The 27,692-nt window shown below is 42.8% G+C and overlaps 1 protein-coding gene across 4 annotated transcripts in view; it reads left to right on the plus strand.

The window, feature by feature from the left end:
* il1rapl1a (interleukin 1 receptor accessory protein-like 1a) overlaps positions 1-27,692 on the plus strand; it is a 161,820-nt gene that overhangs the window by 18,123 nt on the left and 116,005 nt on the right. For all 4 annotated transcript variants that reach the window (XM_070975557.1, XM_070975555.1, XM_070975556.1 and 1 more), the window contains exon 2: positions 3,147-3,248. In XM_070975557.1, the coding sequence (XP_070831658.1) occupies positions 3,167-3,248 (82 nt within the window). In that variant the 5' untranslated portion in view covers positions 3,147-3,166. The remainder of the gene's footprint in view (positions 1-3,146; positions 3,249-27,692) is intronic.

Genomic DNA, 27,692 nt, shown 5'->3' on the forward strand with positions numbered 1-27,692 from the left:
TTGGGGGGATCATTTCAATGAGCAATGGCATCTCAGAATCATTGTGCTTTTTTTTTATCTTGCCCAATAAAACGTGGGCTTTTTCTTGCAGTTTAAATAGAAACCCTTCTGGTTTGTGTTGCTACCTGGCCTTGTGGGGGAGTGAGCTTTAGCGGTTACTGTTATTTAAACTCTGAGCACAACAAAATGATGAGAGATTGTCATGATGCAGGTTTAACCTCACCCTCTTCACCCTGACTCACTGCAAACTCTTAGGAGCAGCACATTTACTGAAATTAAGTGGAGAAGCCTGCTTTACATAGCCTACAGTGATGTGTAATATGTGTTAACACTTTCTCCCAAACTGCCCATCAACAAACAGCGTGTTCTGCTCTGTGCACTGAGAAGTTGGTCTGACCTGTGAACCTTTCTGGTTTCAGATCCTAGAAGCTGCTTTTTTGAGTGCTTTTGGTAATTTCAACTTGTTCGCAGTGACAGCGAGTGCAGAGGGAGGAGAGGTGAGGTGAGACGAGGTGTGTTGGGTGTTTGTGGGGGTCCTGCAAGGCGCACAATGCCCCTCTGTGTGTGAGCATGGCGGTGTGGTGATGTCATGGCTGGCAGGAACCTCTGAGCTTGTGAAGGCATGACATGATTGGGACAAAGAGGAGGGTCGCTGGCATTGTTCTGCTGAATTAGGCTGTGACGAGGGGCAGCTCTCCATCCTGCAGCTACAGAAACACAACCTGCCAATCATTCAGCAGTGTAAAGTAAATCAACCAGTAGAGGCAGCTTCAGATGATCTTTTTGGGGGGCATTTTTTTCTTTACTGAACAGCTTACAGTGTAGACATAAACAGGAAATACATTACAAGGAGACAAGCAACATGGGCCTTTGCCTGAGCTAGAGAAAGACAGCAAGCCGGCTAATTGCAAAGCACAATCTAGTCAGGTACAGTGACCACTACAGTAGGGCTGTACTAGGGTTCAGGAATTAAGGAAGGAAAGAGCAGGAAATAAGCTTGTCCACCAGTGTTTTTTCATTAAGTTTCAATTGAAAGCTAAATATCACGAGGCCATAATGGTAATACCATCAGTTCTTCCTTCTCCTCCTCCCTCTTCTGCTTGTGCATGCTTGTGTGACTCATTAAATTTCTGGGACAGTATTGCAGCAGTGGTCATAGGATGCGTTTCTATTGAACGAGGGACATGGTCTTCAGACTGAGGACTCAATCTTCCGTCTAAAGGATTCGGGACCATAAACTGACCGTGGGGTTACAGCTGCAGCTAAAAACACACAATTAGAACTGACCAGCTTGCCAGCCTTTTAGCTGAACAAAGAGGAGCCAATCCTTTAGCTGCGGAATTTGCCAGAATGTTATTGGCAGAGCGGTGTTTATCGACTGAATGTTGTTTCCTAGTAGAATGTGATCGAGTAGGACAGAAAGGCTTCTTTTCACAGCAGTATCATGTAAACACACACTGAGAGAGGGTCCTTTCATCAGCTATGCTAATCTGGAGTGCACGTGACTTGCCACAGACTCCTGGGTCCCTCCTGGCACAGACTCTCTGCGCCGTTGGTTTCTGTCTCCAAAGGCCAGGGTCCTCTTCCTCTCCTTTCTGGTTCATTGGGTTAATTTGCTGTGTGTTGTGTTCTCCTTTTATCATAGTTAGACTGACAGAAACTTGGATCATCACTGTGTTCTGTTTGGTTGTCTGTTACCCGTGGATGCACACAACTACCCAGATTGGCAGCCTTAGCAGAGTGAGGGCTTCGACTGTGGCACCTTTTGCCCTTCTGTCGCCGTCTATGCTTAAAATGGAACAGAGCAACGAGTGAATGGGTCTCAAGCCAAGTTGCAAGGAAAGTGTGAGGTTTAGAGAGATGCACTTATTACGTATTCTTGCTGAGACTTAGATGAGAAGATTGGTACCACACACACAAATAACACTGTAAATATGAACCTCCTGACAGCAGCCAACTAGCTTAGCTTAGCACAAAGACTGGAAACCAGGGGAAACAGCTAGCCTGACTGTCCAGGTGACCAACACCTCAAAGGTTGTTAATTAACATGTAAAATTTAATATATCTAATCTGGACAAAACTGAAGTGTAAAAAGGATGATTATATGCCCAACTATCATGTGACCAGGACCAGTTGCCAGGCAACAAGCGGAAACACAAGGAAGTTAGTGGTCCCCACCCAGAAATAGCTGTGTTCATGAGTGAGCTGTAGAGGTGCTGGCCGGCAGATTTTGTTAACCTTCAGACACAGCGAGGCTAGCACTTTCCCTCTGTTTCTAGTCTTTGTGCTAAGCTAAGTACAGTAACTCCCCAATGCAATTCCCAAAATGCTTTAACATTTTAAACTTTTCTTAATGTCACTCTCTAATGTCTTCGTTTGTTTTTTGCCTTGTCTGGAAAGCTTCTTCTGTTACAGTTAGATGATGGTTGATTTTGAAGAGTGTTGCCACTGGCTTGCGCTGTAAGCTCATAAATACTTATCTTTGCTTTTTTTCTCCATTTAACATCAAATTTACACAGCGGCACCAGCTCTATTTCAGGAGCTGGCTATTAGAGGGTAATTACTACATGTTAGATTATGTCATTTGCTCAGAGAAGATGAGAAGTAGAGAATGAGTCACCTCCATCAATTAATATGATATATGAGTCAATAAGGAGTATGGGTGCGACATTTGCCACGTCTCTGCCAGTCACAAGGAGATAATTTGAAATTCCCTTCAAGGTTTCCCCCATTTTTAATGAAGCTTGCGGTTGGTGTTTCTTACACATGTAATTATTTCATTATTGATTCGTCAGCATCTGAGGGAATGGTTTCTCATGAAATATATCCCCGCTATGATAACCTGTCTCAGTTGCAAGCATGAGAGAAAATCATTACAAGAAAGACCCCCCAAGGGAATGTGCGAAATGTTGATGTGAATGTCCAAATGGGTATCTGCGTGTGTGTGAAAATGTTCGTACAACAGTATGTGTGCTTATTCGCTGTAGTGTTTGGGCTATTACAGAACATCCCTCCACACCGACACATAGTCTTGTCTAGTAGCAACAAGGAGGTGCTTGATCTCATGTACAGGCAGTGACTGATGACTGTCTTTCTCTCTTTCCTGCCATCCCTCCTTCTCCCTGCCCATGTCACCTCTCTTTCAGGCTGTGAGGACGGGGGGAAGATGAGACCTCCCAGCCCTCTGCTGATCCTGCTGTACGTCACGCTGTCCAGGAGTGTAAAGGTGGTCTCTAAGAGAGGCTCAGGTATTTAACGCACTCCATCCTTTATCTTTGTATGGCTTCAAGTGTGACGCCTGTGCATGCACTCACTGTATGTTAGTGTGTTGCAATAATATGTTTACAGATACACGTGTGAGTGTCTTCATTTTATGGTAGCTGCCAACCGTCAATGAGTGGCACTGTCATTGATCAAATTTGAAGGCTTCTGGTAAATTTCACCGACACGAATCATTTTTATGCTGATGTTTTATTATCTTCTGTCTATTAAGTCTAGGTCTTAAATTGCAATGATTGTCACTGCTGTGTTTAGCTGGTGAAAAATCTTTAATTATCGTTTATCGTCGGCATTTTAGCTCATGGCACACTAAACAGCCTTCCCCCAACATTCGCAGGCTTCAGATGCTACTGTACCTTAGAGCACAGGTGTCTCACTGGTGTGTATGTGAGCGCACACATGTGTGTGTTACATGCTTTAAAAATATTCTTCAAAAAGATTGGCAGGTAATTGCAGGATGATGCCCTTCCCACTTCTGTGTGAGAATGATTCACACAGAAAAATAGGAATGATGCTGAGCAATTTAGACAAGTGCAGCATTTTTACCTACATCTTAGGTGAAGAGCATGTAAATTAAGGAAAAGATATACACTGTAGCTCTCAGAATTAGCTAGACCTACCTCAGTCTCGAGAGAGTGACAGCCTCCAAATGATCCAATTGCTCAGTGACTGGGTCACCAAGGGTTACTGTGAAACTCATTTTGGCTCTAAATGCCAGCAAATTGAGCATCAATTGTGAACAAATGCAAAGGTCAAAAGAGAAAAAGATTGAGGGTAGAAACTTTTCATGACAGGAATACATATAGGGATTCAGGCAGTGTCAAGACAAGCTGCCATTATAGGGAAACACAGGTCTTGTGCAGGGTTTCGCAATTTTTGCACTCAGTATTCACAAACTAATGTAATGCTGGTGCTTGGTTTGTTAAAAATTTCACTTGGCAGGCAAAATAATGTCAGATAACACTTATTTCCCTAAAATCCATTTCTTACATACAAGAATTTGCATGCATGTGTGTGTGTGCGCGCACGCCGGTCTTTGTGTGTGTGTGCTCACATGCTGGTGTTTGTATCTGTGTCGTCATTACAGACTGGGTTTTATGTTTGTCAGTGCTTCTGGGTGTGTTTGCACTGCAGACGTATGAGTGGGCAAATCTGAGGATTTAAGGACTGACCTTTAGCCAAAGGTTTTATTTTGAAAGAAGAACCATCACTAGACAGACACAGGCACAAAGAGCAGAAGGGCAACATAGTGAATAATGTGCTTCAACTAGCAGAAGAAAGACGATGGTCAGTGACACAGAATACAGACGCACCAACTAAACAGAAAGGACACGAACTTTAAACTATCCAAAGCCCATTATTGTCGGTGTAACAGCTGAAAGGCCTGGTCACACCAGAATGTGGCAAAGCAAAATTCATCTGTACGACTTCACAAAATATGTCATTCTCAAAGCTTGGTGATGCATTTGTAAGGCTGTTTGATAAAATATTAAAGCTGTGCTGAGGCTAAAGTGGCCTACTGTGTCAGGATTGTACATCACTTCTCTCAATAAAGACTTGCTGAAAGGGGAAAAAAGCTAAACTAGCAGGCTTTCTATCTGTCAGTTAACAAGCATGTTAGCTCGGCCACTAATGGTGAGATAAGTTCACAGTTTATTCAAAAGATGCATCTTCATCATCAGCTCCAGTCACAGAACTGTCTGCAAACCATTCTTCTTTTGTGTAGCAGTACAAAGGGCCTCCCCTGACAGAGGACGTTAAATAATGCTGGATTATGTCACATAGCTAACGAGGTACGATTGTTAGTGTCCTCCACTTTGGACTCTCCATTCCCTCAAAAACTCTGTCAAGATGGCTTGATTTTGCCATCTGACCAGGCCACAGTACTTTATGTATAATGGGTTTCACTCATCCTCTGGCTGCTAATAAAAGACTGGAGTGTCATCGGGGTATTGTTATGTATCTATGTTGGACATGTGCAACCTTTAAAGTAGCTCTTTTTCTCCTGAAAAGACAATATTGATATATGATTTTATGGACATGGATGACTGATGTTGCACTATAATTAATTGTTTAAGATAATAATCATAACTGTAATTAGCTAAAATAGGTCATGGGTAAAAGGCTAAACTCATGTCAGTGAAATCACCCTATTAGCCTGATCAGGCACTCAAGACTGTTTAAAGAGATCAATGAAATCTAATTGATTCAGCAATTTTGTTGCCTGAAAATCAATTTCACAACTATTAACCAACTGAATTGCAGTATATGATGGCTTTGATCATTTAACTGTCATAACAAGCTTCCTATCATATGGATGCAGAATACAGAAACACAATGAAAGACATATTTAATGGAATTTAAGTTGATTTCTGTTCGACTATTGAGCTTAATAGCTTAATAGTCAATTGACTGCATCTATGTGTGTCATCAGCTGTTTGTATAATCTGTGACATTACGGTTTATGTAGGACTTTGAATGCATGTGCCTGCAAAGGTATGTTATCGCTTGCAAGCATGTGTGTGATTGTATGTTCTTACATATGTGCCCATATACGCACGCACACACACACTCACACAGAGGTACCTGTGTAGTTGTACGTTTTGCTCCGTGGAGGATTTCCATATAGATCAAAGACAGAATAGGACATCAGATCAATCAAGTGGGTCCTCTGGGTCCTTCGGTCAAATATTGATAGCAGTAAAGTCAATATTAACCCCCAACCGAGGGGTCAAAGGCGATGGAGTGTCACAGGGTAGCTTGGCTATTTAATGGCACCTTAAAAGGCTTGTCTGTCGACCCGAAAGATTATAAATGGAGGCATGGGGAAAATCAGACAAGCTCACATTAAACTAGTAATCTGGGACATGGATACTGTCAGCCCCCCACCCCCAACACACACACACACACACACACACACACACACACACACACACACACACACACACACACACACACACACACACACAAACACACACACACACACACACACACACAGCATTGTTTCTTTTTGATCTATGCTTGAAAATCGATGGCCTGAAATGCAAATTTCATTTAAGCTGTTTGCATGCAGTCAAAGCTTCATTTGGTATATAAATAGTGTGAGAGAAAAGCCATCATCACGTCTGTTCCTCTAAATGTACAGGAGTGTATTGCAACCTTTCGTCAGTGTAGACATTGCAGGTATTGCGATTTCAGTGTCAACAAGAAACACAAGTCAAATTCATTTTTCTGCCTCACTCTATCCTTCTCTCCAGCACTAGTCGGCTCTGACAAATTGAGCAGGAAGAAGGTTCACTGTCTGTGTTAAAGATGAAATGTGGTGGTAAAGGAGATTAATTGGCTGATGAAGCCCCTGGTGGGTGATTGTTTTCTGGTTCAAAGGTTTGGGATACTTGTCTTCATGTGCTGTGGATGAAAGAGATGGAGCAGCAGGACTCTCATGACTGCTATTAAATTAACTTCAAATGACCACCTCTGGCTTATTCCATGCACCCAGCTCAAAGTCATTTAAGGGCAGTTGTTATTGTTGTTGGGTACGAAAAGAAAGTTTGAGGCAAAGAAGGAGCCATATGTTTGGACTCCTGTTCTGATGAACTGTTTGTGGGGTATGGTGTCGCATGGGACTGCGTTATTGTTTCTGCAGGATTGCGGGGAGAGTAGGGAATTTGACTGCACAGCCTTGAATAGTTATGGGTGGGGGATCAGCTATGAGGGCTTGATTGGCCCTCAAGAGACGCCAGATGCAGCAGCTATTCAATTGATTTTCCCTCCCAATGTCCATTCCCAGCTTTCCAAAATCCCGTAATTAGTCAATGTGGAGTCTGCTTGGGCCTGTATTACCTGGACTAATGAGTTTCCCAAAGGTGTGGAGGCTGCATATGTCTCTTATTCCCTCATTGTTTGTGCCACGCTTGGCAGTGCTCATAGTTTTAATGACCAGTTGGATATCAATTTGGGTAGTGCTGTGCGCATACACACATGTGAATGCACATATGAGCTATTCATACACAGGTTGTGTTTGACCCACAACCTGGAGTGTGGAGTGTGTGTATGCTCTGCTGCCACAAATGAGGGTTTTGACTCCAGGCATTCCGCTCGGTGTGTCCTCTCGCCTCCGTGTTATTGTGCAGTGGACTGACCAAGGCCATGCTGACACTGTGTGAGACTCACTCCCAGGGACTCTGAGCAGGTTTCTGACAGAGACAAGCTGTCAGGGTCCATCCATCAGACTCCAACTGTCTCCGTGTTGGCCCGACCCAGCCCAGTTAGGCCTGAGCAGGCCCCTTCCAGCCCCTCTGCTGGAAATCAGCCCATAAAGACCAAGACTTTAATCAGACAAGACAGGGACTCTTTAACTGGAGTCTGCTCACAAACCCAATTACCAATTTTCAGCAGGCTGTAAGCCACACTGAAGAATGTTAAATATGGGTGAGAACTATCAGACAAAACACAAAATCCGGTGGTTTGCACACCCCAAACACAATGCAGTGTCAAACATTGTTAAGACCAAGATAATGGGGTACCACACAGAATCCAGACTGTACAGTAAATGGTGTTTAGAAGTATTGCTGAAAGGAGAGAAACTAAAATGAATCTATGACAATTTTATATCAATCGGTTAGTTTTACATATTGTCAGCGTGTTTGACAGCGACTTCTGAATCATCTGAATGATATCTATTTTCATGGCCGCCCGCAGACAAAAAAGAATTGAAGACATCATTTTTGACTGTGATAACTTCACATAGGCGTCTGTAATTTATAAGCAAAATATTGAAAATATTATATGCATATATATCTACTTATGTATGTATAACACTGACTGGTTGAAAAACAATGCAATACCTTTACATCTCAAACAGGTGTACAGGATAAAAAAAACATGCACGTGGTTGATGGGGAAATGAATTTTGCACAGCATGCTGGGAAACAGGACAGTAGCTTATCCCTATGATGTGCATCAACCCACAGTAACACACGTCAGTACATATGTTGCTGGTGGGTGGGCTCACATAGAAGACAATGGGTGTGGGGTTCTGACATGTAAGTTGCTCATGTGTTTGGCCATTTAGACATTTTGCCACAATGAAAGGATCTAACTTTTACAGCCAGACCACCTCATTGCCAGCTATTTATCCTGGAAAAAAAAACAGCTTCCAGCTCTGTGTCCACTATATGACAAGCAAAATTAGACACATCCCCCTGTTGACACTGCTCCATCCACTAGACTGAATCATAGTTTCAACAGAGATCAGCCAAGAAAACGGTCGCTGTGGGAAAGTGGGGATAAAAAGTTGGCGAACGGTAACTGGTCAACCGAGTAAACTGCTGTTCCTCTTCAGATTTGGGCCTTGGGTTGACAACGTTCCCTTCAGTCTTCTCAAACACACCTGCTTTTCATCCTAAGCAGTATCCCCTGCTCAACTGCGCACTTTCTTTTTCGGGTTGAGTCCTGACAGCACAGGCTGTTCCCAGTTATAAGTCAAAATGACATCCAGAGAGGGTTCAACATTTGAAAGATTGTAGACCCAGAACTTGGTCCAGGCTCTGAAAAGTGGCCACTTGGATCTGAAAAAACAGAGAGGAAGTGCACTAATTTCGACTGAGATACGTGGGATGAAGGACATCCTTGGAGACTAGTGAAAGAAAATTTTCTTTTGGTTAAATCTTGTGGCAAAAAACAAACAAAACATAAGCATAACCTGATGGATTCAGATGGTCATCAACCCAATGCATCAAAGTATGACACCTCATTCATTCCTCTGATATGCACACAGCTGTCACGCCCAGCTCGCAAGCTTGGCAGCTCACCAACTAAATCCAAACAGACTTAGAAACAGTTTTAACAGAGTATTAGCATCCCCATTTCTGACATCTTACCTCAGACGTGTATCAAATCAGAGCTGTTATGCACTAATGTGTTTTACAGTTTTACATATCATTGGTTAAAATGCGTGGGGATATGATGAGAAACCTGCACCGTTTCCTGGCATGTACAGAATGTGAGTAGTGTGCTGGGACTTGCACTACCTGCCCATCAATCAGTGTCACCTGGTCAAATGTTGAATGTAGGCTATCATTATGAGAACTGTCCCCAGCATTGTCTTTTGCCCCAGACTCCCTGCTAGGACATAAGCAGACAGCCGCGTTGATTATGAATAGCTCACAGCTACGACCATCACAGCCATCACAGCCTCTGCTGTCTCTGCTATCCCACACAGACAAAAAAATAAAACACCACATGAACACTTTGTCCATTTATACACTCCAAATGTCATGAGAGAGCCAGACAATACACATCACTAAACACATCCAAGGCCTGCTGACCGGTCTGTTAGCTGGAATAATGGCTTTTAAACATAGCCTGCAGGGATGAGTGAGCATGCTGCAGTGGAAAACAACACTCTGCACTCTGCTCAAATACAAGAATGGGAGCCTCGCTATGTCTTACACTTAACCCAGCAGAGGCACTGTCTTACAGTAAATATGTGGAGTGCTTGAGTTGATTCAGTTGCCTTTAATGGGATTATTGACTCAACACTAAAGGTGCAATGTAAATGAAAGAATAGCCTGCACAAAAGTGGAACCTGCTTACACTCTGAAATTGATCATGAAATGTTTAACTGTAATACAGGAACTTATACTGCACACAAGTAAGTATAATGTTTTTTTTAAAATGTTTTTTACATCTGAAATGTTTGAGAAAAGAGCATCTATTTTACTTTGATGGCCAGTGGAACAATAAAATACAATTTTTTTTTTTATTTTTTTTTTTACATTTTTTAAAATAAACTCTGTGGCAATATACAACCCCTGAACCCATGTAGTAATATCCTTTATACAATCATGTGGTGAACTTCGCTCCATCCTCACTCATGAACAACTGAGCCTTTCCAGGATTTCCTTTCATATCCAATCATGACACAATCACCTGTTACCAATCAGCCTGTTTACCTGTGGAATGTTCCAAACAGGTGTTTTTGGAGCATTCCACATCTTTCCCACTCTTTAGTTGCTTCTGACCCAAATTGTGTGAAACATGTTGCTGCATCAAATTGATAATAAGCAGATATTTACAAAAATCAGTGAAGGTGTTGAAGGCAAATATATTGTCTCTGTGCTATTTTCAATTGAGTATCTGTCAAAAAGGATTAGCAAATAATCACATTCTGTTTTACTTATGTTTTACACTGCGAAACAAAAATTATTCACATGCTCAAAAAAATAAAAAACTATAGATTGGGCCTTAAAAGAATAACCATGGTTGTGTACCTGATGGTTCCAAAATAAGTTCAGACAGAAAGTGGAATTGTAAGAACAGATAAGACTGGAAGCTGCAGACAGTGGTAACAGCTGTGGCTGCTGGTTTAATGTAGCGTGGTGTCCCAAAAGCCACTGCAGTCAGCTTGCTGTCTACATAGTCTGAGATGACAGTGCATTGCTACCCAATGATCCCAGCAGGAGATGTCAGGAATGTATGTGCGTGTGTGTGTGCATGTGTGTGCCTGTGCGTGTGTGTCTCCGTGTATGACTTGTGATATCCCAACCTTGGGCTCTTGCTGTTTCTCTGAGCCGGGATAAAAGCGATACAGCCAATATTCTAGATGACTCTGCAAAGTCCCGCTCCAAATCCCTGATAAGAGCCTGTCATGGATAACTGTAAATCTGACGTGGCCCCAAGGCAGTGTGGGGGATGAAGTCCATGAGGCTGATGCCTAAATAACCTCACGATAAGTCTGAGGACACGGACCACAATATCCAGTCAGTGAGTCATATAATTTATTTGTCAGGGCGCTCTCCTATCGTGTCACAAATCATACCTGATTTGATTTCTGTGACACTTGAAAACTGAAATGTGCCTGTCTATACATTTTTTCTGTCAGGCAGATGGGTTAAATGACCTACGCAAATAAGATGTAGAGAGACCTTGTGTCTACTTGTCATGCCTGTCTCATACCCCGAGGCTTCCCAGATGCGTGCAGGAAAGAAGTGTAATAGTTTATTGACAGATCAACTGTCCTCATTGACATCGGTGCAGACTAATATATGACTGCGGCCAGTCTTAGGCTAAATGATTGATCACCCTGAACCTTTAACTTGGCAAGTCTAAAGTGATGCTACCCATCCAAGAGTAGTTTCAGCATCCACCTTGTCTCTCCCTTTGCATCACCGTGATAAGCCAATTGCATCTGATGCTGATTAACAATGCTGAGCTCGTCCTTGGTGCCTGTTTTCTTGATGTGAGCCACTAAGCAGAAATGTCTAAGTAAGGATGTATTGATGATAAGTATAGAATATGGGCAGTTGTATCAGCCCACAAGACATCAATGCGCAAACAAGCTGACTTTGGTATAAACATACGCATGCTTGTTGTCCTGCTGTTTTTGCCCCTGTGATGTACACACACTCACTTTTCACAAACACGCGTGCACACACTGTACAAATACTACACAACAGGGAAACAGACACAGGATGCACTATATACACTGGGAAGTTTTCTTCATTCTCTTCTGTTGGGTCACAGCACACACAAATGCACTAGAGAGGCTGTCCTGGCCTGGTCAATATCACTCTCTCTAAATGATGAGGAATGGCCTGCGCTGCAGTAACACTGTGCTGGGAGATTGATCACATGCAGACTACTGGAGATTAAATGGCTTTCTTGTGGAGAGCCAGACTGCTCCTGGATGGTGCATTGTGTCGATAGGAAGCCTGTTTTCTTTGCTCGCTTTGCAACAGCTGCACAGCCTTAGGATACAGTAGGTCGGCATATGCAGGCAATCAAGTTATAATGCATTGATTTTTATAGGTACATGGTTGTGTTTCATAATTTTGTTTACTGAAGCAAAGAACAAGGAAGTTGCTGATTGCATCATCTGTCAAAGATTGGAATTGTTATATTATTGGTTTGTGGCTCTGCTGTAAGCCATCAATGTCTGGAAGTAAGGAGGCAAGAGTTCCTCAAAACAATATGGAGGACGTTTAAATGTTTTCAGTGATATTTGATAAGTGTAAGACTTCTGTCCAGGGCCTGATAGAGGGTTACACTTGACAAAACCATGACACTAAGTAGTTTTTATACAGCAGGTCTTTAAATTCCCCCTAAAGGTTTCCAGAGCACCGTTGCCTGGGATATTACTCCCTCTAGTTAATGTATGCTCAGGGAAATTACATGTATGTTAGTGTAATGCGGGGTGTGTATTTGCATGTGTGTTTGTGTTTGATGGTTGGCGGTGTGTGCAGGAAGAAGGCTGTATTTTCCAGAGTGAGGTGATGATTAGGAGGATGTATGTGCTGGCCTTCACTGATAATGAAGCCATTATGCCGGGGAGACATTCATGTCTGTGGCACAAGTAAATATAATTTAATATTCAGCATGTGCATTGATTTAAGAGTGTGTGTGTGTGTGTGTGTGTGTGTGTGTGTGTGTGTGTGTGTGTGTGTGTGTGTGTGTGTGTGTGTGTGTGTGTGTGTGTTTAAGTGATTGTCTTTATATGTGCTACTGGAAAAAGGCTACCAGGTAATTAAATGTTAGTAACCGAGCAGAAGGGCCACTAGATGCTTTTATAGACATCATGGCAGTTTAGTCCACATTAAACGGTTGTGATGTAGCAGCAAGGTGTGTGCCCTGTTCGTGTGTTTTACACACAGTAATTTTCCAGAAGCCTTCAGTGTCTGTTATGTATTTGCTCAATGATCAACATGTAATTCCTCTGCTGATTGGTGAATTTTTTTCTGGTGAGTTTAAAATTCCATTAATTTCCTGTTAGTGTTTCCTCTAATGTTGGACTCAACCAGTGGTGGAAGATGTATTCAGATTATTTACTCAGTGGCAGACTGAGTAGGAGTGTCCTAAAAAATCCTATTCATTCTGCCTTTAAGCAAATGAAGAAGTACAGTAGTGTACAAAGTGTGCAACTCCTGCATTCTTTACTGCTACTTAGTATTATCAGCAAAATGTACTTAAAGTATCAAAAGTTAAAGTAGTCATAATTGTAGTACAGCTCAGTACTTGCGTGAATGTTCTTAGTTACACTCCACCACAGCACACAGTGTGTGTACCTATTGGCACTTGGCATATGGAGATGTGTTTGATGACAGTGATCACATCAGATGCCTTTGCGCTTCCACCGCAGGCTGCAAAACTACAAAGACCAGCATTCAAGAAACCCCCTCAGGCCATTCAAACTACAATTACCCACAGTCCTCTGCCATCTCCTTCTGTCAAAGTGAGATGCTCTCAGCTGATGTTGTTAGACCTTCAGTCGCACACAACTACAAGCATTACACATAGGAGTAAACACTCGCACACACACATCCCCGGTGTTTGTGTGTGTCTATCTGCCATCGCTCATTATCCAAAAACTTACCAAAAAAGTGATCTCCATGCTGAGAATGTGAGGGAGGAATCTGAGTGTGTCTCCAAATGCTAATGAGAAGAGCCTGCCTGCTTCAACAGACTGCTTTGTCTTTGTGTGTATTCATCTGAGCGTGTTTGTGTGTGTCTGTGTGGTAGCTTTTTTTTTTTTTTTTTTGCAAAGGTAGGGTAAAATCTAAGCACAGTTATTTTTACATATCATTAGTAGCCCAGTGCAGCCCCATCACCCTGACAACTTCATCCCTTCCTTTCCCTTCTGCTTATCACCATAACAACTAATCTACCGTAAATAGTGCTGTCTCCCTGTCTGCCTCTATCTCTCCCTCTCTCTGTTTCTCTCCATCACTCTTTATTCCCTTCGATCTTTTCTGCATTTCTCGCTCTCTTTCCACCCCTCTCGTTGCCACGGCGCCTCCCTCTCCCCCTCGCTGACGCTCTTTCTTCCACTCCTGTCTAGTTGTTCTGCTTCGAGTTCATTTTTCTGTGCCACTGCAGATGTGGGTGGTTCTGGTGACTGCACAGTAACCTTTCTGCTGCTTCATGTTGTCAAGTGCTTGAGCTCAGATGGCGATCAATAAAAAACGCAGCTACAACAAGTTATCCAGCAAACTCCTCGATCCTACATTGATTTCATACTTTTTTTAAAACGCGAAGCTTCTTTGCGCATACATATAGATAGAAACTTTGACTGTTTATGATATTTATATCTAACGATTTGGTGGAGGTGTGTCTTCAGATGGTCAGGTCTCCTCCATGCCTTTGTGTTTGACCTAAATGTGATATTGACGGCGTGCCCGTCCTGACAACTTGATTGGCCTACTACGCTCCGGGATTAACTTGCCAGCCTGGCAAGCTTTTACAATCAAAGGTCAAGCCATTGGTCTATTTGGCCGAGCAGCTCTGGGATTGACTTAACAGCCTGATGTGCTAATGCAGAGTTATCCCAAGGTTGAGCAGCATAGCAAGGACACACATGCAGCTTTGTGGTCTACGTAGATCCACAATCTTTAAAGCGGCACGGGATATTTCTAAAAGTGACAGCAAGCACTTACCTCTGTTGAGAAAGTATTCCTGAAACAAAAGCAGAACCTGTCTTTCAGTTGAATTCATCTCACATTTTAATTCTTTTCTGTGCCTCTATTGTTTCCCTTTGCCTGACTCTCTCTCTCTCTCTCTCTCTCTCTCTCTCTTTTAATCACTGTTTGAAATCACTAATTATTCTGATTTATTCTGTTTCCTTTCCCCTCCCCCTCCCCTTCTCCCGACTCAATCTTTTCGTCAGCTGCATATGAGAGGTCACCTTTGCTCTTTCCTTTCACTTTCTCTCCAAAGCTCAAGGGAAGCCCTCCTGGATCCCTTCTTACATAACGCCCTCCCCCTCACTCTCCTGGATAAGCGCATGTGTAAAAGGCAACGTGAGCGTTTGAGGCAGTGGGAATATTGATATCATCAACGCTCACAAAATATTAGGTTTATCCCTCTGATGGACAGCTGCTTCAGAGTGAGGCAAACGAAAAACCTGATAAACACCTCCTCAGATTACAGCTGGGATTTTTTTTTTTTTTTTTTTTTCCAAGAGTGACTGGCAACTAAGCCTAAAGTAACAAAGAAGAGAGAAAAACACATGAATGGTGTTTGGAGCATACCATTTGAAATGTCACTTGAAAAGGCTTTCAGGCTTTATTTGAAGGCAGCTCTTACCGCACATCTTGAATTCCTATAATGTCCGTTCTCTAGCTGGTTCCCATACACATGCTTCAGTTGCTTGCTGTATGTGATGTTGTGATGTTGGGACTCTTTTGAAGCTAAAAATGCCTCTGCTCTCTCTCTCTCTCTCTGTCTCTCTCTCTCTCTCACTGTCTCTGCCTTCATTAAGAGGTTGTCTTAAGCTACCCAGCTTAACGCTATTTACATTTTCATTATTCTACCGTTACCGGGAAGAAATGGCATGAAATCCAGCAGTGTTCAGGACATTAGACAAGCTTCATTCTCACAGCAAATGGATTTACATAAATAAGGAGGCTGATACATGGAAGCGGAGAGAAAGAGAAAGCAAAGGAGATGAGGCAACAAAAGATTGGGGGGAAAAAGTGTGAGTGAAAGGAGGGGGGGGACCTCTGTAATGGATCAAGAGGACAAGCTGCGATGCAGAGGCAGTAAGGGTGAGAGAGAGGGATGTGAAGTGGTAAATGAGAGGGGATTGTGTCGGGTTCCCCGGCTGTATAAAGTGGGCTCTGAGGGACTGACAGAGGTCCTCTGATCCACAGCATGTGATCAATACTGCTCTGGGCTCCCTCATTACTGGAACAGACCTCATTGTGTTTACCATACAATGGACTAGTGGGATCAAACTCTCTTCATGTGTATTTGTCAACCTGGGTGCCTGTTCGTACATAATAAGGTATCTTGGTTCTAGCCCTTTTCTCTTACCCCTCCATGATTCCTTCTCTTTGCATCTTCTGTTTACTGTTTGGCTTCAGGTGGATTTACTCTGTTCACAGTATTTCAGACTCTTAGACCAACTTGCAGTCTTATTTTAGTCTGAATATATTTTCTCTCTTTTTGAAAGTTTATATTGATCGAATTTGGGCTGCAACTAATGATTCTTTTCGTCCATTTGTTTTTAATCGTTTGGTTATGAAACATGAGAAAACAGTGAGAAACGTCAATCCCAGTTTCCCAGAGACCACGGTGATGTCTTCAAATGTGTTATGTCAGTATGAAGAGTTTTGATTCATGATAATGTAAGACAAGATGGGGATGACTTCAACAATCAGTCGATTATCAGAAAAGTTGCTGGTAAATTTCTGCTGATTGATTAATAGGTGAGTCATTGCAGTTCTAGTTTTAATATTTACTTCTTGATGTTTATTGGCTTCTACAGTTGATTTTTTTTTTTTTAGAACTTTCGTTTGTTCACATTTGTGCGTGCTTGTTTCTGTGAAAAATAACCGTAAAATGTGGCAACCAGGCTAATGTCGGTGTGTGTCTTTCTATCCCAGCCCCAGCAACTCCTCTAGAATGCTAATGATAGATTAGCCTCAGAGGCTTCTTCAAGCCTCACCGAGTTTCCTCCGGGACGGACGGCATTTCTCCCTTTCAACCCTCTCAGCGCGCATTCCCAACCGCTCTGACCTCGAGACCCTCTCTTCAAACCGGGGATAAAGACCGAACAATAACAGGAAAGGACTCGAGTTCCCCCCTTTTTCTTGCCTCAGTTTCTCTTCGTTCGAATTTGCTCAGGAATTTTCTATTTAGAAACCTTATGAATCTCATTCGCACACTTGCCGGTGTTGTGTGTTGGGTGAACTCGTCACCCATGAGCTCACGGCTCTCTCAGCAGTCTGGAGTGAGCATGAAGGAGTGATAGGAGAAAAAATGTATAAAAGAAAGAGAGACTCAGTGAACACATCAGAAACAGCTCATTTCCTCCTCAGAGAGTGTTCATTTAAGACAGCTGATACATGCTGCTGTCCCGCTGTAACATATGCTCTATAGGGATGTAATGAAGAACTGTTACTGTAGTGGGGGAATGTAGCAAAGTATATTATATTATACATCAAGCACTGGATGTAAGAAGATTCTCATTTTTAAGTCTTCTTTTAAAATACAGGCATTTTATACAGCCTTATGGGCTTTTGAGTGACAAATTACTACACATTTTACCGTTACCATGATGTACCTTTGCCAGGAATAAAAATGTATGATCAAAATATCCCTTCTCCATGCGAACATCATCTGTCTGTTTGTCTAAATGAGGACTGACATTATCTCTTTTTGATTAAATGTGGGAAGTGAGCGGCAAATTAGAATAGAAATACTACTAGAACTCAAGGGCTTTCGCTGTAATAGACACATCACCTCGTCTAATGAAAGGTAAACAGCGTGAACACACAGACACGAGGAGAACCGTTGTGTGCACAAGAGCTGAGTACACAGGCTCTGCATCCACTCTCCAAACTTTGCTGTGTTTGAGAACGGGGGTCAAAGGTCTTCCTCTTTACACACTGGAAGATTGGGATGAAAGTTTGTGTGTTCATGCGAGGGCTGCCGTCTGTGTCTCTGCTCCCAGGCCGCTTGTAAAATCAGAGATTGCGAGCCTGTTTCCTGATGTTGTAACAAATTATATCTCTTTAAGTCTCTTTCAATCTTGGAATTTGATTTACCCGTCCCTGCTTTAGGTTTGATTTTCTCCCAAAACGCACCAATCAAATTAACAGGGCAGTTCGGCTTGTATCGTAGCTCCCCATGATTGTTGAGTTGATCTTGGTGCACTGTGCTCATCTATTAACAGAGCATTTGCCTGATGTTGCCATCCATCATACGGCTGAAGCACTCCTTCAAACACACACACACACACACACACACACACACACACACACACACACACACACACACACACACACACACACACACACACACACACACGCACACACACACACACGCCAGAGGAGACGCTCTCATCAACCTCTTCTAAAGCTCATCATTATTGTGTCCTCCTTTCAAAAGAGCCCTCATATCTCTGATCGTGTATTCAGTCCACTCCTGTGTCCCCCTCCGTCCCCTGCTCTTGTAGGTTTCATTCATCAATAATTGAACCGCGACGTTTCAGCCAAATTAGCTGAATTATTTTGAAGTATCTGAATGCCTGCTTTTCGCTAATGGGATGGTGCTTTTGGGCAGATGTTTTATTGAAAAGGAGGAGGTTTTAATTCACTTTAAATTTTTGATAAGTGGTGTTATACTTAGATTATAGGCAAACCAATTTTCCTCCTCTAATGGATGGAAGAGCTGTTTGAACAACTTCACAACAAACACCAAACGCTCCGGAGCTTAAGCACATTCCCTGCTTTCCATAGAATGGGAAATTTCTATTTCACAAAGATTGTAGGAGACAGTGATGACCATAATCGCCTGCCAAGACTCATCCGCATCCACAGCTCAATAAACTACTGGTTGTATCTGCTTTTCTCTAGTGAATCTGAATTTTCTCTTGTTCTTTGTGTCTCAGTTTGCTCTGTTTGCTTTTTTTTTTTTAAAAAACTTCCAAATGTTAATTCAGGGTACAGCCACAGCCTCCATCTTGCCGCGCGCCGAGAAGCTGTTGCACAATGACCTTCAAGTTTGTTTCCCTGACCTGCCGCCTCCAGTCAGTATCTTCAGCTCTTTCAGTACATGCAGTATATACAGCCACTCTCCCTCCTGTCCAGCACATATCTTTTCCTGCAGCCCTAACCATATCTCAAGGCCTCCTGCCCTCCCTTGTAATGCCCACTTTAGCATCCAGTCCTCCCACCTCCAGCTTGACTGCTCGGTGCCTGCTATCCCCACTGCATCACTGGCATGACTGAGCAAGGCACAGCTGTTACGGAGCCGGGCAGAGCAGGTATGGGCACTGGTCCAGGCTTGCCGGCAGCTGGATTAGCTGTGCATCCATTAGCATCTGAACTCCTGTAATGTGACAATATGACAAGGATTATGCCATCTGAGGGTGAGTGGCAGGAGCTGACAGGGAGAGAGGGGCAAGTTGGGAAGTGGGGTAAAATGCAAAACAGGGAGGCAGGCAGGTGGGAAGGTATGTGTACTACAGGATTATCGGATGCTGAATACAGACGAGGTCTGCTAAAAGAGCGAATGTCCTGAAGTTGCAGAGTGGACAGAAAAATAAGAGACTGGGTTGGAGACAAAACAGGATTATGCATAACAGTAGAATCCTGAATTAATGAAAGAAAACAATTGCATTTGTGCACACGTAAGAGGAAAATGTATTGTTGGGTAATGTCCTCACAAACTCCTGCACATTTCAATTTTAAATATCTTCTCAGCAAGAGATCCGTCTTGTAGGTTAAACCAAAGACGGCCACTCAAAGGACATATGAATATTAGGTAGGCAGCAATACACACAGTCAGATAAGGGCTGCAACTAACGATTTATGTTTACAGACGGAAAAAATATGAAGCGTCAGTGAGAATCACACATGAATATTCACACACAGGAGCAGAGGAGGACAGGAGGGGAGACATCAGGCAGCGTCTGTCCATCCCTGCCTCCAGAGTCTCGAAAGTCAGCATGGCCGGTGAGCAAGTGTTGAGCAGTAGCTAGTTCTTAGGGAGGGTTGACCTCATGTTTGTCTCATGCTTATATCACTTGCACACACCTTTTTTTGGTTAAATAATATTCAAATCCCTAAATTTAAATCTTAACCTACTCAATAAACAAATATCCGAATAGCTGGATACTCAGGTCGAGCCCTACAATAATCTGTAAAACACAGAAAGGCAGCGGCATACATATAAAACACAAATAAAAGTTGTATATCAACATGATGTTTAAAAGAAACAAACTAATAAAAGTTTTAAAATGTTGTCACCAAATGATACAGTGAAGTAAAATAGCTAGCATGGGAGCTATGTATGATTCAGTGTAGAGCAATTTGCTTTCCAAGGAAAGAAAAACTACTTTAAGTTGGTCTGATTTATGTAATTATGCAAATGCTGATCTTAAAAAGTCTTCTGGCAGGCTCTTCTATATCAGGAGTATAGCCTAGATACTAAAAGCAGCTTCTGCATGCTTCTTAGTCTTAGTCCGGGGATGACTAAAAGGTCAGGTTATCAATGCACATTAGAGATATACTGAACATTCGCTGTAAGTAAATTATATCTATGCAGATATTGAATGTGCACTTGGAAATCGATTTTGCTATTTATTTTCATGACAGCAGGAGAAAGAAAAGATGCAAGGAAGCAAGAAAGAGAGTTAGAGAAATAGATGTACAAAGATCAGTGAGAATTACAAACAGTTTATTATACACCTGGACAGAAAAAGGAGAGTCCTGCTCAACAGAGATGGAGAGTGAAGAGCTTGGAGAGGCAGTTATACTATTCTGAGCCTCCAGTGCCCCTTCAGCTTCATCTCCCTTGAAGGGAACCGATCACCACTGACCTCCCAGACAGAACTGGTCTTGAGTTGCTGTGGTAACCAAATCTGCTGTTGGCCTCCTTGTCCTCAGTTAAGTGGCTCAGATGGACTTCAAATGGCCCACGAAGGTGCTGCTACTTTAGCTGGTGTGCGATCAGAAAGCAGGGACGGAATTCCATTCGGAGTTCACCAGGAGACCGCTCTGTTGAGGTTACTGATCTGGGGCCTCATTTATAAAACTTGCTTGCGCACAAAACGGGGCTTGAAAGTTGCGTACGCAACTTCCTACACAAAGGTTGTGATTTCTAAAACTTAGCGTGAGAATGTGCGCACCTGTACGCCAACTTTGATGCTTGCATTTTGGAGACAGGGGGAACTGGCGGTGCAGCTGGTGAGGTGGTGAATTGAAGCCAGATCGATCTCATACATTTAATGTCATCACATATCAGACTTATAGACCCGCGTAATCATAAACACCCAAGTCTGCAGTGTTATAGATGTGTTCCTTTAGTGAGCCGTGAGGCCTACTACTCTATGCACAATGTTCATATATCATACTTTCATCTTCAAATGATACAGAGCGGTGGATGGCACTAATGGATTAGTATTAATTGTGACAAGGTGTGTAACAATCATTCAATTTGCAGAGTAAGCATATAAATAGTGCGGTGACACTCGTGCGTAATGCTGCACAATGGCACTGCTGGCACTGCTGGAAGATCACGCAAATGGTAGGATCAGGATGGCGAGGAGTTTTAGGGACCACGGAGATTTCCTGGCCCGTGATGATGCCTGGCTAATAAGCCGATTTAGATTCCCTAGAGCGGTGCTCTTGGATTTATGTGCTGAACTGGGCCCAGTGTTAGATAGACCCACCCGCCGGAACCGCGCCATCCCGTACCAAGGGTCGAGCTATCTTGGTGTCCAGCGGTGTGGGCTCGGGTGCGCCCTTGCCCCCACCAGTAGCAGATGCTCTTCAACGGTGCCATGCCACTTTCTTCTTGGCCTCCACCTTCACATCCAACCACTTCTTTTTAATTTCTGCCACAGAACGCTCTGTGGCACTGGAGCTATTCACTGCAGTGATGATGTGCTGCCACTCTTTTTTCTTTTTTAATTTTATTCGTGACGCCATTACTGTGACCACCAAACAAAATATCCTTTCTGGCCTCCACCTCACCCACAAGCACCTCGATTTCAGTCTCCGTAAAATTTCTTTTTCTTTTCTCTGCCATGATGGAGCGTAAAATGCCATTGATCAGCATGCATATTTATATGCAAAGACATTCATGAGGTACTTTGCATTGACCATTCATGGTAAAATGTGGGTGTGTCGGGGGGGGGGGGCGTAGAATGTTAGAAAACATTCTACAGAATGTTTTATAAATGAGACCCCAGGTATTTAAAGGTGAAGCTAGAAACACTGCAGGCTCATGATTGGTCAGAGAGACTTGGAGTAACCAGCGTCGTTGTTTTGTCATCTGCACTCTGATGTAGGATTTCCCACAGTCTCCTGTTTTTCCAGCAGTCTTTTGTCTTGCTGCCTGCAGCCTTTTCCCAACCAAAGCTTTCCTCCTTGTTGTAATAAACAACCCCATACTAAGAAGAAAGAACACAAAACATTCGATGGCCCCCATTGTATTCTTGTTCTTAAGAGAGTAGCTCAGTGCTTCATGTGTGTGCGTTACAAGTGTGTGTTTGAGTGAATGGAGCAGAGGAAAAGGTTAGCAGTGAGTTGTCAGTCTGGCTGTAAATGTACACTACATGTTACAGTGTGTCAGTTAATAAATGCTGCAGCTTCAAAGAAAAAGTCTAATTTGTTATTTCCCAACTCCTGGAAAAGTGAAGGAGGATAGCTTCGAAGTCCCATTAGCAACCGCACCTTCACATAAACACAAAGCAGATCAAGTGTTTAGGTACATGTAGGTATGGGTTTCAAGGGTACTGTATAGAAAGTGGTGGAAATGTGGCTTTAGTATGGAGTAGTGCTGTTTAAATGTATTTCTTTTGGATGATAAAAGATGAAGATAGCAGTAAGTAATAATCCCAGGTCTAGAGAACCAAACTTATTCTTACATGTGAGATGTGGCCCTTCAAGCATTTTAAAATTCTTGTCATTTCATGGTATGAGTGGTTTCTTTGACACTCAGAGTCTTTGTCCGCGCCTGTTATCACCCTGTTGAGTGAACTGAGTGGCTACACTAGAGTTTTTAGCTGATGTCGCACTCAAGCACTCATGAATTACCAGTGAGAAATACGCACCATACAACAAATGTAAGCAGCAGGAAAGACAGGGCATGTGTTAGAGACAGAGCACTAAACTGATTACTGCTGTCAATCACTTTGCATTTGCTTTGAGTAATTAAAAACAGCGCTAATTAAATAAGGATCGGCCATTGGCAGCTCATTGGTTATTGTAGCCCTGCTGTATCTTGGGGCCAGACGTTAGTCCTCTGTCCTTTACTGCTGATCTTCTCAAACGCTTGGAATTCCACTGCTATGCTCAACCTGTGAACAACCTCTCAGAAAGAAAAACGACCTGCAATCTTCTGTCTATATGTAAATTTCAATATCTTAAATCACTGCTGGCTGATGTTTAGCTAGAGTGATGCAAGAGCTCTCTTTTTGCATGCTAAGCCCTGTTCAGATATGTCAGCACAGGAATCCTTTCATGTAAAAGCCACAAAGGCAATCTTACTAGATCAGAGCTTTTAACATTTCTGTGACACTTTCAACAAGTCAGACATGAATTCCATCAGATTAAAAAAAAAAAGTGCGCCACAGATTTAGCATTCAACTCCGATAATCCAGCATGGACAGTTTTTAAAATAGGATCCAAATAAATGCAGCAGAACTTATTCTATACATTCTTCTTCCATGTCAAAAACTGGCTCCAACGTGGTCACCAGCAGTCTCAATCTGTTAACAGATTTGGGTGTGTTATGCTAGCAGCGGCTAATGTAGCTTTGATCACAGTGATGAGCAGAGGGGCTACAGATGTCTGGTGAACTCACTTCGTTCTAACTCCAGATTTTTTTTTTTTTTTTTTGTCATTTTCAAACTTGTAGACTTCAGCCCCGACCAACTGCAGCAACCTTGAGTCACTTGAGACTTTCTAAAACTTTTTTGCACTATTACTCCAGAGACCCATAGACAGACTTTGATATGTAAAATCAGTGGAATTGCCCTTTTAAAATAAGGTTTAAAGTAAAATTAATCATGTCCTTATGACGTCCACCCCGATGGTATCACTCAATTACCTTTTGCTGAAAGAATATCAAAGGATATTGCTCTAATGTCTGATCAGACTAAAACAATGTATTTTTCATCTCATAGTTTGGGGGGGGGGAGCAATAATCAGACCAGCTCCCTACTGCTTATATTTTCCACTTTCATTCATGCCGAATGCATGGTTGACCCAGCAAGTAGCAAATAGGGATCTACATTGTGAGTTGATGCTTGGACTCTAAGATTTCTCTAATGCATAATGAAATTGACGATAAAAATGATTAGTGGATACAGTGAGAAGCAGCTTGAGCGTCTCTCATGCTCACAGTGACCATCCATTAATGCTTCAACTGCAAAACAGGTTTTAAAATCCATCACTGATGCAGCTCGTGAGAGTGGAGAACACTCTCCTCTCTTCCTCTAATAACTTTTTAACTTCCTGCCGTTTTCCATCAGTGACTCCGCTCCCTCTCAGGTTGCGGCATTTTACATAGATTTTCTTGTCTAAACAAAAACCATGTGGAATATTTACATAATGAGCAGGCAACATAAAAAGCAAACTATGTTCCACATTCCATGTTTGAAAATGGCTTGAGATGATACGAATGAGGAGAAAGTTCTCTGCCACAAATATCTGTGTCAGGCCAAGTCCAAGCCCAAGATAACCACCTGCCCAATCATTCATCCATCCACTGACTGGCCCCCAGAGCGAACCCAGTAGGAGCTCGCAGCCATTGGCCTGCTTCCCTGGTTCCCTCCGGGCTGAAGTGCTTGTCACAGGCAGAGCTGCATTTAGATACAATGCTCCATTGCATCAATAATAGATAGGAAGAAGGCCAAATAGGATGGGACAGCTCACTCAACAGGACATGACAAGTCGCAATGATGGGCAAAAGTGAGTGGTTGTGTGTGCACATGTGCAGTATGCAAGCGTGTGTGCTCGGGGGTTGTATATGTTAGATGAGGGGCATGTGAGAGGTAGGATGACAAGCGAGTGAGGTACTGTAGGATACTGAAGGATATTGACTTAGTGGGTTTCTGCTACGATGGCACCATTTAGGATGAGACTGACCCAGTTTCCACAGCGCCCATACATTTTAGATAATCCCTGAGGAAAGTGGGTTTTCACAGTCTGCCTCCTCTGCATGGTTTTACATTGTAGCGTACACCAGGTAGAGGCAGGGACACAAAATGAAGCACTTAAACGTACATGCTGAATCATGCACGGTTGTGTTAAAGAGAGGATATTCATTTCCCTCCCTCTGCTAAACCACCTTCCTTTGCTCTTTCCTCCTCCTCCTTCTTCTCTTCCACCCTCTCCCTCCCTTTCCCTTTTGCACCAGTTGAAGTGGTTATGTGGCTTTTTGCAGCAGCCATTTAAATCATTACCTTTCCCACATTGATCCAGCCAGAAGGTAATTGGCTCAATCAAGAGAATTAAAAGCCCGGGTAAGATGGAATAATTCAGCTCACAGATCAAAAGAGGATGGGAAGACGAGAGAAAGAGGATGGAGGGAGGGGAATTAGAGGAATGCCGATATTAACACGGTGGATGAGAAAGTGAACACTGCGTAAAAGGGAGGGCAGAAAGGAATTAAAAAAGAATATTAGCATATGAGTGAGACGGAAGTGTATGCTGAGTGAAAGACAAAGTAGCACAAAAATATAACATTATGATGCATAAAATGATAGCGAAGCAGCACTGTGATTGCATGGAGAGAGAAAACGACTGAGGTAAATAAGGGAAGATGAATGGGAAGATAGCAGTTTACCAGGCTTCACATATTTTATGTCAGGACACATTTCATCTTTGGTAATCAAAAAACATCCCCTTGACTGTGTTTAACTTGCTGTCCCTGTCTCTTTCTGATTTAGTTTGGAAATGCACTCAGACTCCCAGTTTACCCACAAGCTGCAATACTCTGTCTGCACCTCTGTCTGAGTTTAATACTGACACTGCTGTCGTTCCATGCATAAGACTGAGAGCTGTAGCTCTGAAGCTAGCAGGCCTCGTCTTGGTTAATCCTTCAATTAGAGAACAGACGGTGGTGATAAGAGTGTTGCAGAGGCTTCAAGAGGCGATAATTTCACTGGTCTGTCGATGAACCTGCCATCTGTTTTCTTTGAGAAAGACATGGCCTGATTTTGTGAGGGGCACAGATTCTTATTTTTCAACTTTATTTTTCAGCTTCTTGTGGCCTCTGTAGTTTCTTTCATTGTGTTATCTGTCAAGGTAACATTGTACTCATCGGTTTCTTTGTTGAGATACAGGAAGTCCAGTGGAGGGCGCGCACCATGAACAATTAAATGATCTGACTGGTTTCGAAAGGATCAACAATCAAGCCACCTTATCAACCTTAACAGTTTCATAAGGGAATGCACCCGTATTTATTGCAGTCATCCTGCTACCCTGCTAGACTGCTGTAAAGCACAGTATGCTTTAGATATCAGCAATGATGCTGGTGAGTTTCAATAAGTTATATGACTAATGTCTAGAACTGCTGAGACCTATGTTGTAACACACCTTTACTGGTCATAAGATGCTCTGGCCTTCATCATTCCCACCTCCTGTCACTTATATAAAGTTTAATTGCTCATTATGTCATTGTGATCAACGGTCTTCAACAGCATAATGGAAAGAAATGACAGTTATGCAAGGTTTGGTGTGAAATAAGCTGATGCTCTTATACTCCTGTTATGTAAGGCTTGCAAGCCTGCCGTAAAGCCTCATCATATCCAACAGTCATTGCCACCCATGAGATGCTAATACACTATATGGGCTGGCTCTATGTAGACTTTCATGCCTGCTGTGTGTGTATGTTTTTGTGGGTGTGCAGAATGTGAGTCGGGTTCAGGGTCCCAGCAGTTGCCATGTAAGAGTCACAGATGAGCAGACCTGACAGAGGCATTACCCCCAGGCTGATTAGGATGAGGGATGAAGGCATGTAGAGAAAGAAGAATAGGAGGTGGGGGATGTAGCGTGAAGGGATCACTCCAAGACAATTAATGATGTCGATTCTTGCAGTGACATTTTAAAGAAAGTAGCAGGAGGAGGGTTGTGAGAAAAATAAAGACACAGTCCCATCATAATTGCTTTCAAAGCTGAAATACTCACTGGTTATTCATTTGTAGATGTGGCCAGTAAATACACCAGTGGAGGAATATGCTGACAGATTGAAGACCAGCTGTTTTACAGCACATGAATATCAGCATTGTCTTTTTAATTAGAGAAGCAAGGCTTCTGCCCTGCCCTGCCTCAAACCATCAGCTTCTCCTGTAGCTTTTTAGGTCACCTTATGTATCCAAGCATCTTTGATTTCAGGTCATTTCACTCCACACGACCAAGCTCTGGTTTTGTTGTGAATTTGGAAAACAGATGCAGATATTGGAATCCATTTTAACTGGGCAGATGCTTTCATGTAATTCAGTTCCAGTTCTTCCAAGCATATCTGCAGTATCCTCACAGGAGTCTTCCTGTCAACTTAACTGCAGTCCCAGCCGTGTATGCCAGTCAGTTTTGTTCCTCTTTCTCACCAGTAGTAGAGTCACATGAGCCCGGTCCCCCTGCTGCGTTCCCCTGGCTGCTGTGCACACTGCTGCAGAAAAACTCCAGAGGAGATGTCTGCGCCTTGAAAGCACCATCCAGCCAGGCTGAGGAAATGAACACAATAGATAGATGAATATATGGCACACATAAACAGCTGCTAATCCACACAGGCTACATGAGCCTTGATAAGTGAGTGAGTTGTGGGTCTAAGCAGCTGATTGTAGTGTTAAACATGGAGTACACAGGCCTGTTCGTGGATGAGTTTTAATTGATGCTTGTAATTACCCTGTGAATAAATGCATCATCCTCATCAGAATGTTTGTTTTTAATTCAAGTTGT

This window comes from Chaetodon trifascialis, chromosome 12 (genome assembly GCF_039877785.1).
Source record: "Chaetodon trifascialis isolate fChaTrf1 chromosome 12, fChaTrf1.hap1, whole genome shotgun sequence".
NCBI classification, from domain to species: domain Eukaryota; kingdom Metazoa; phylum Chordata; class Actinopteri; order Chaetodontiformes; family Chaetodontidae; genus Chaetodon; species Chaetodon trifascialis.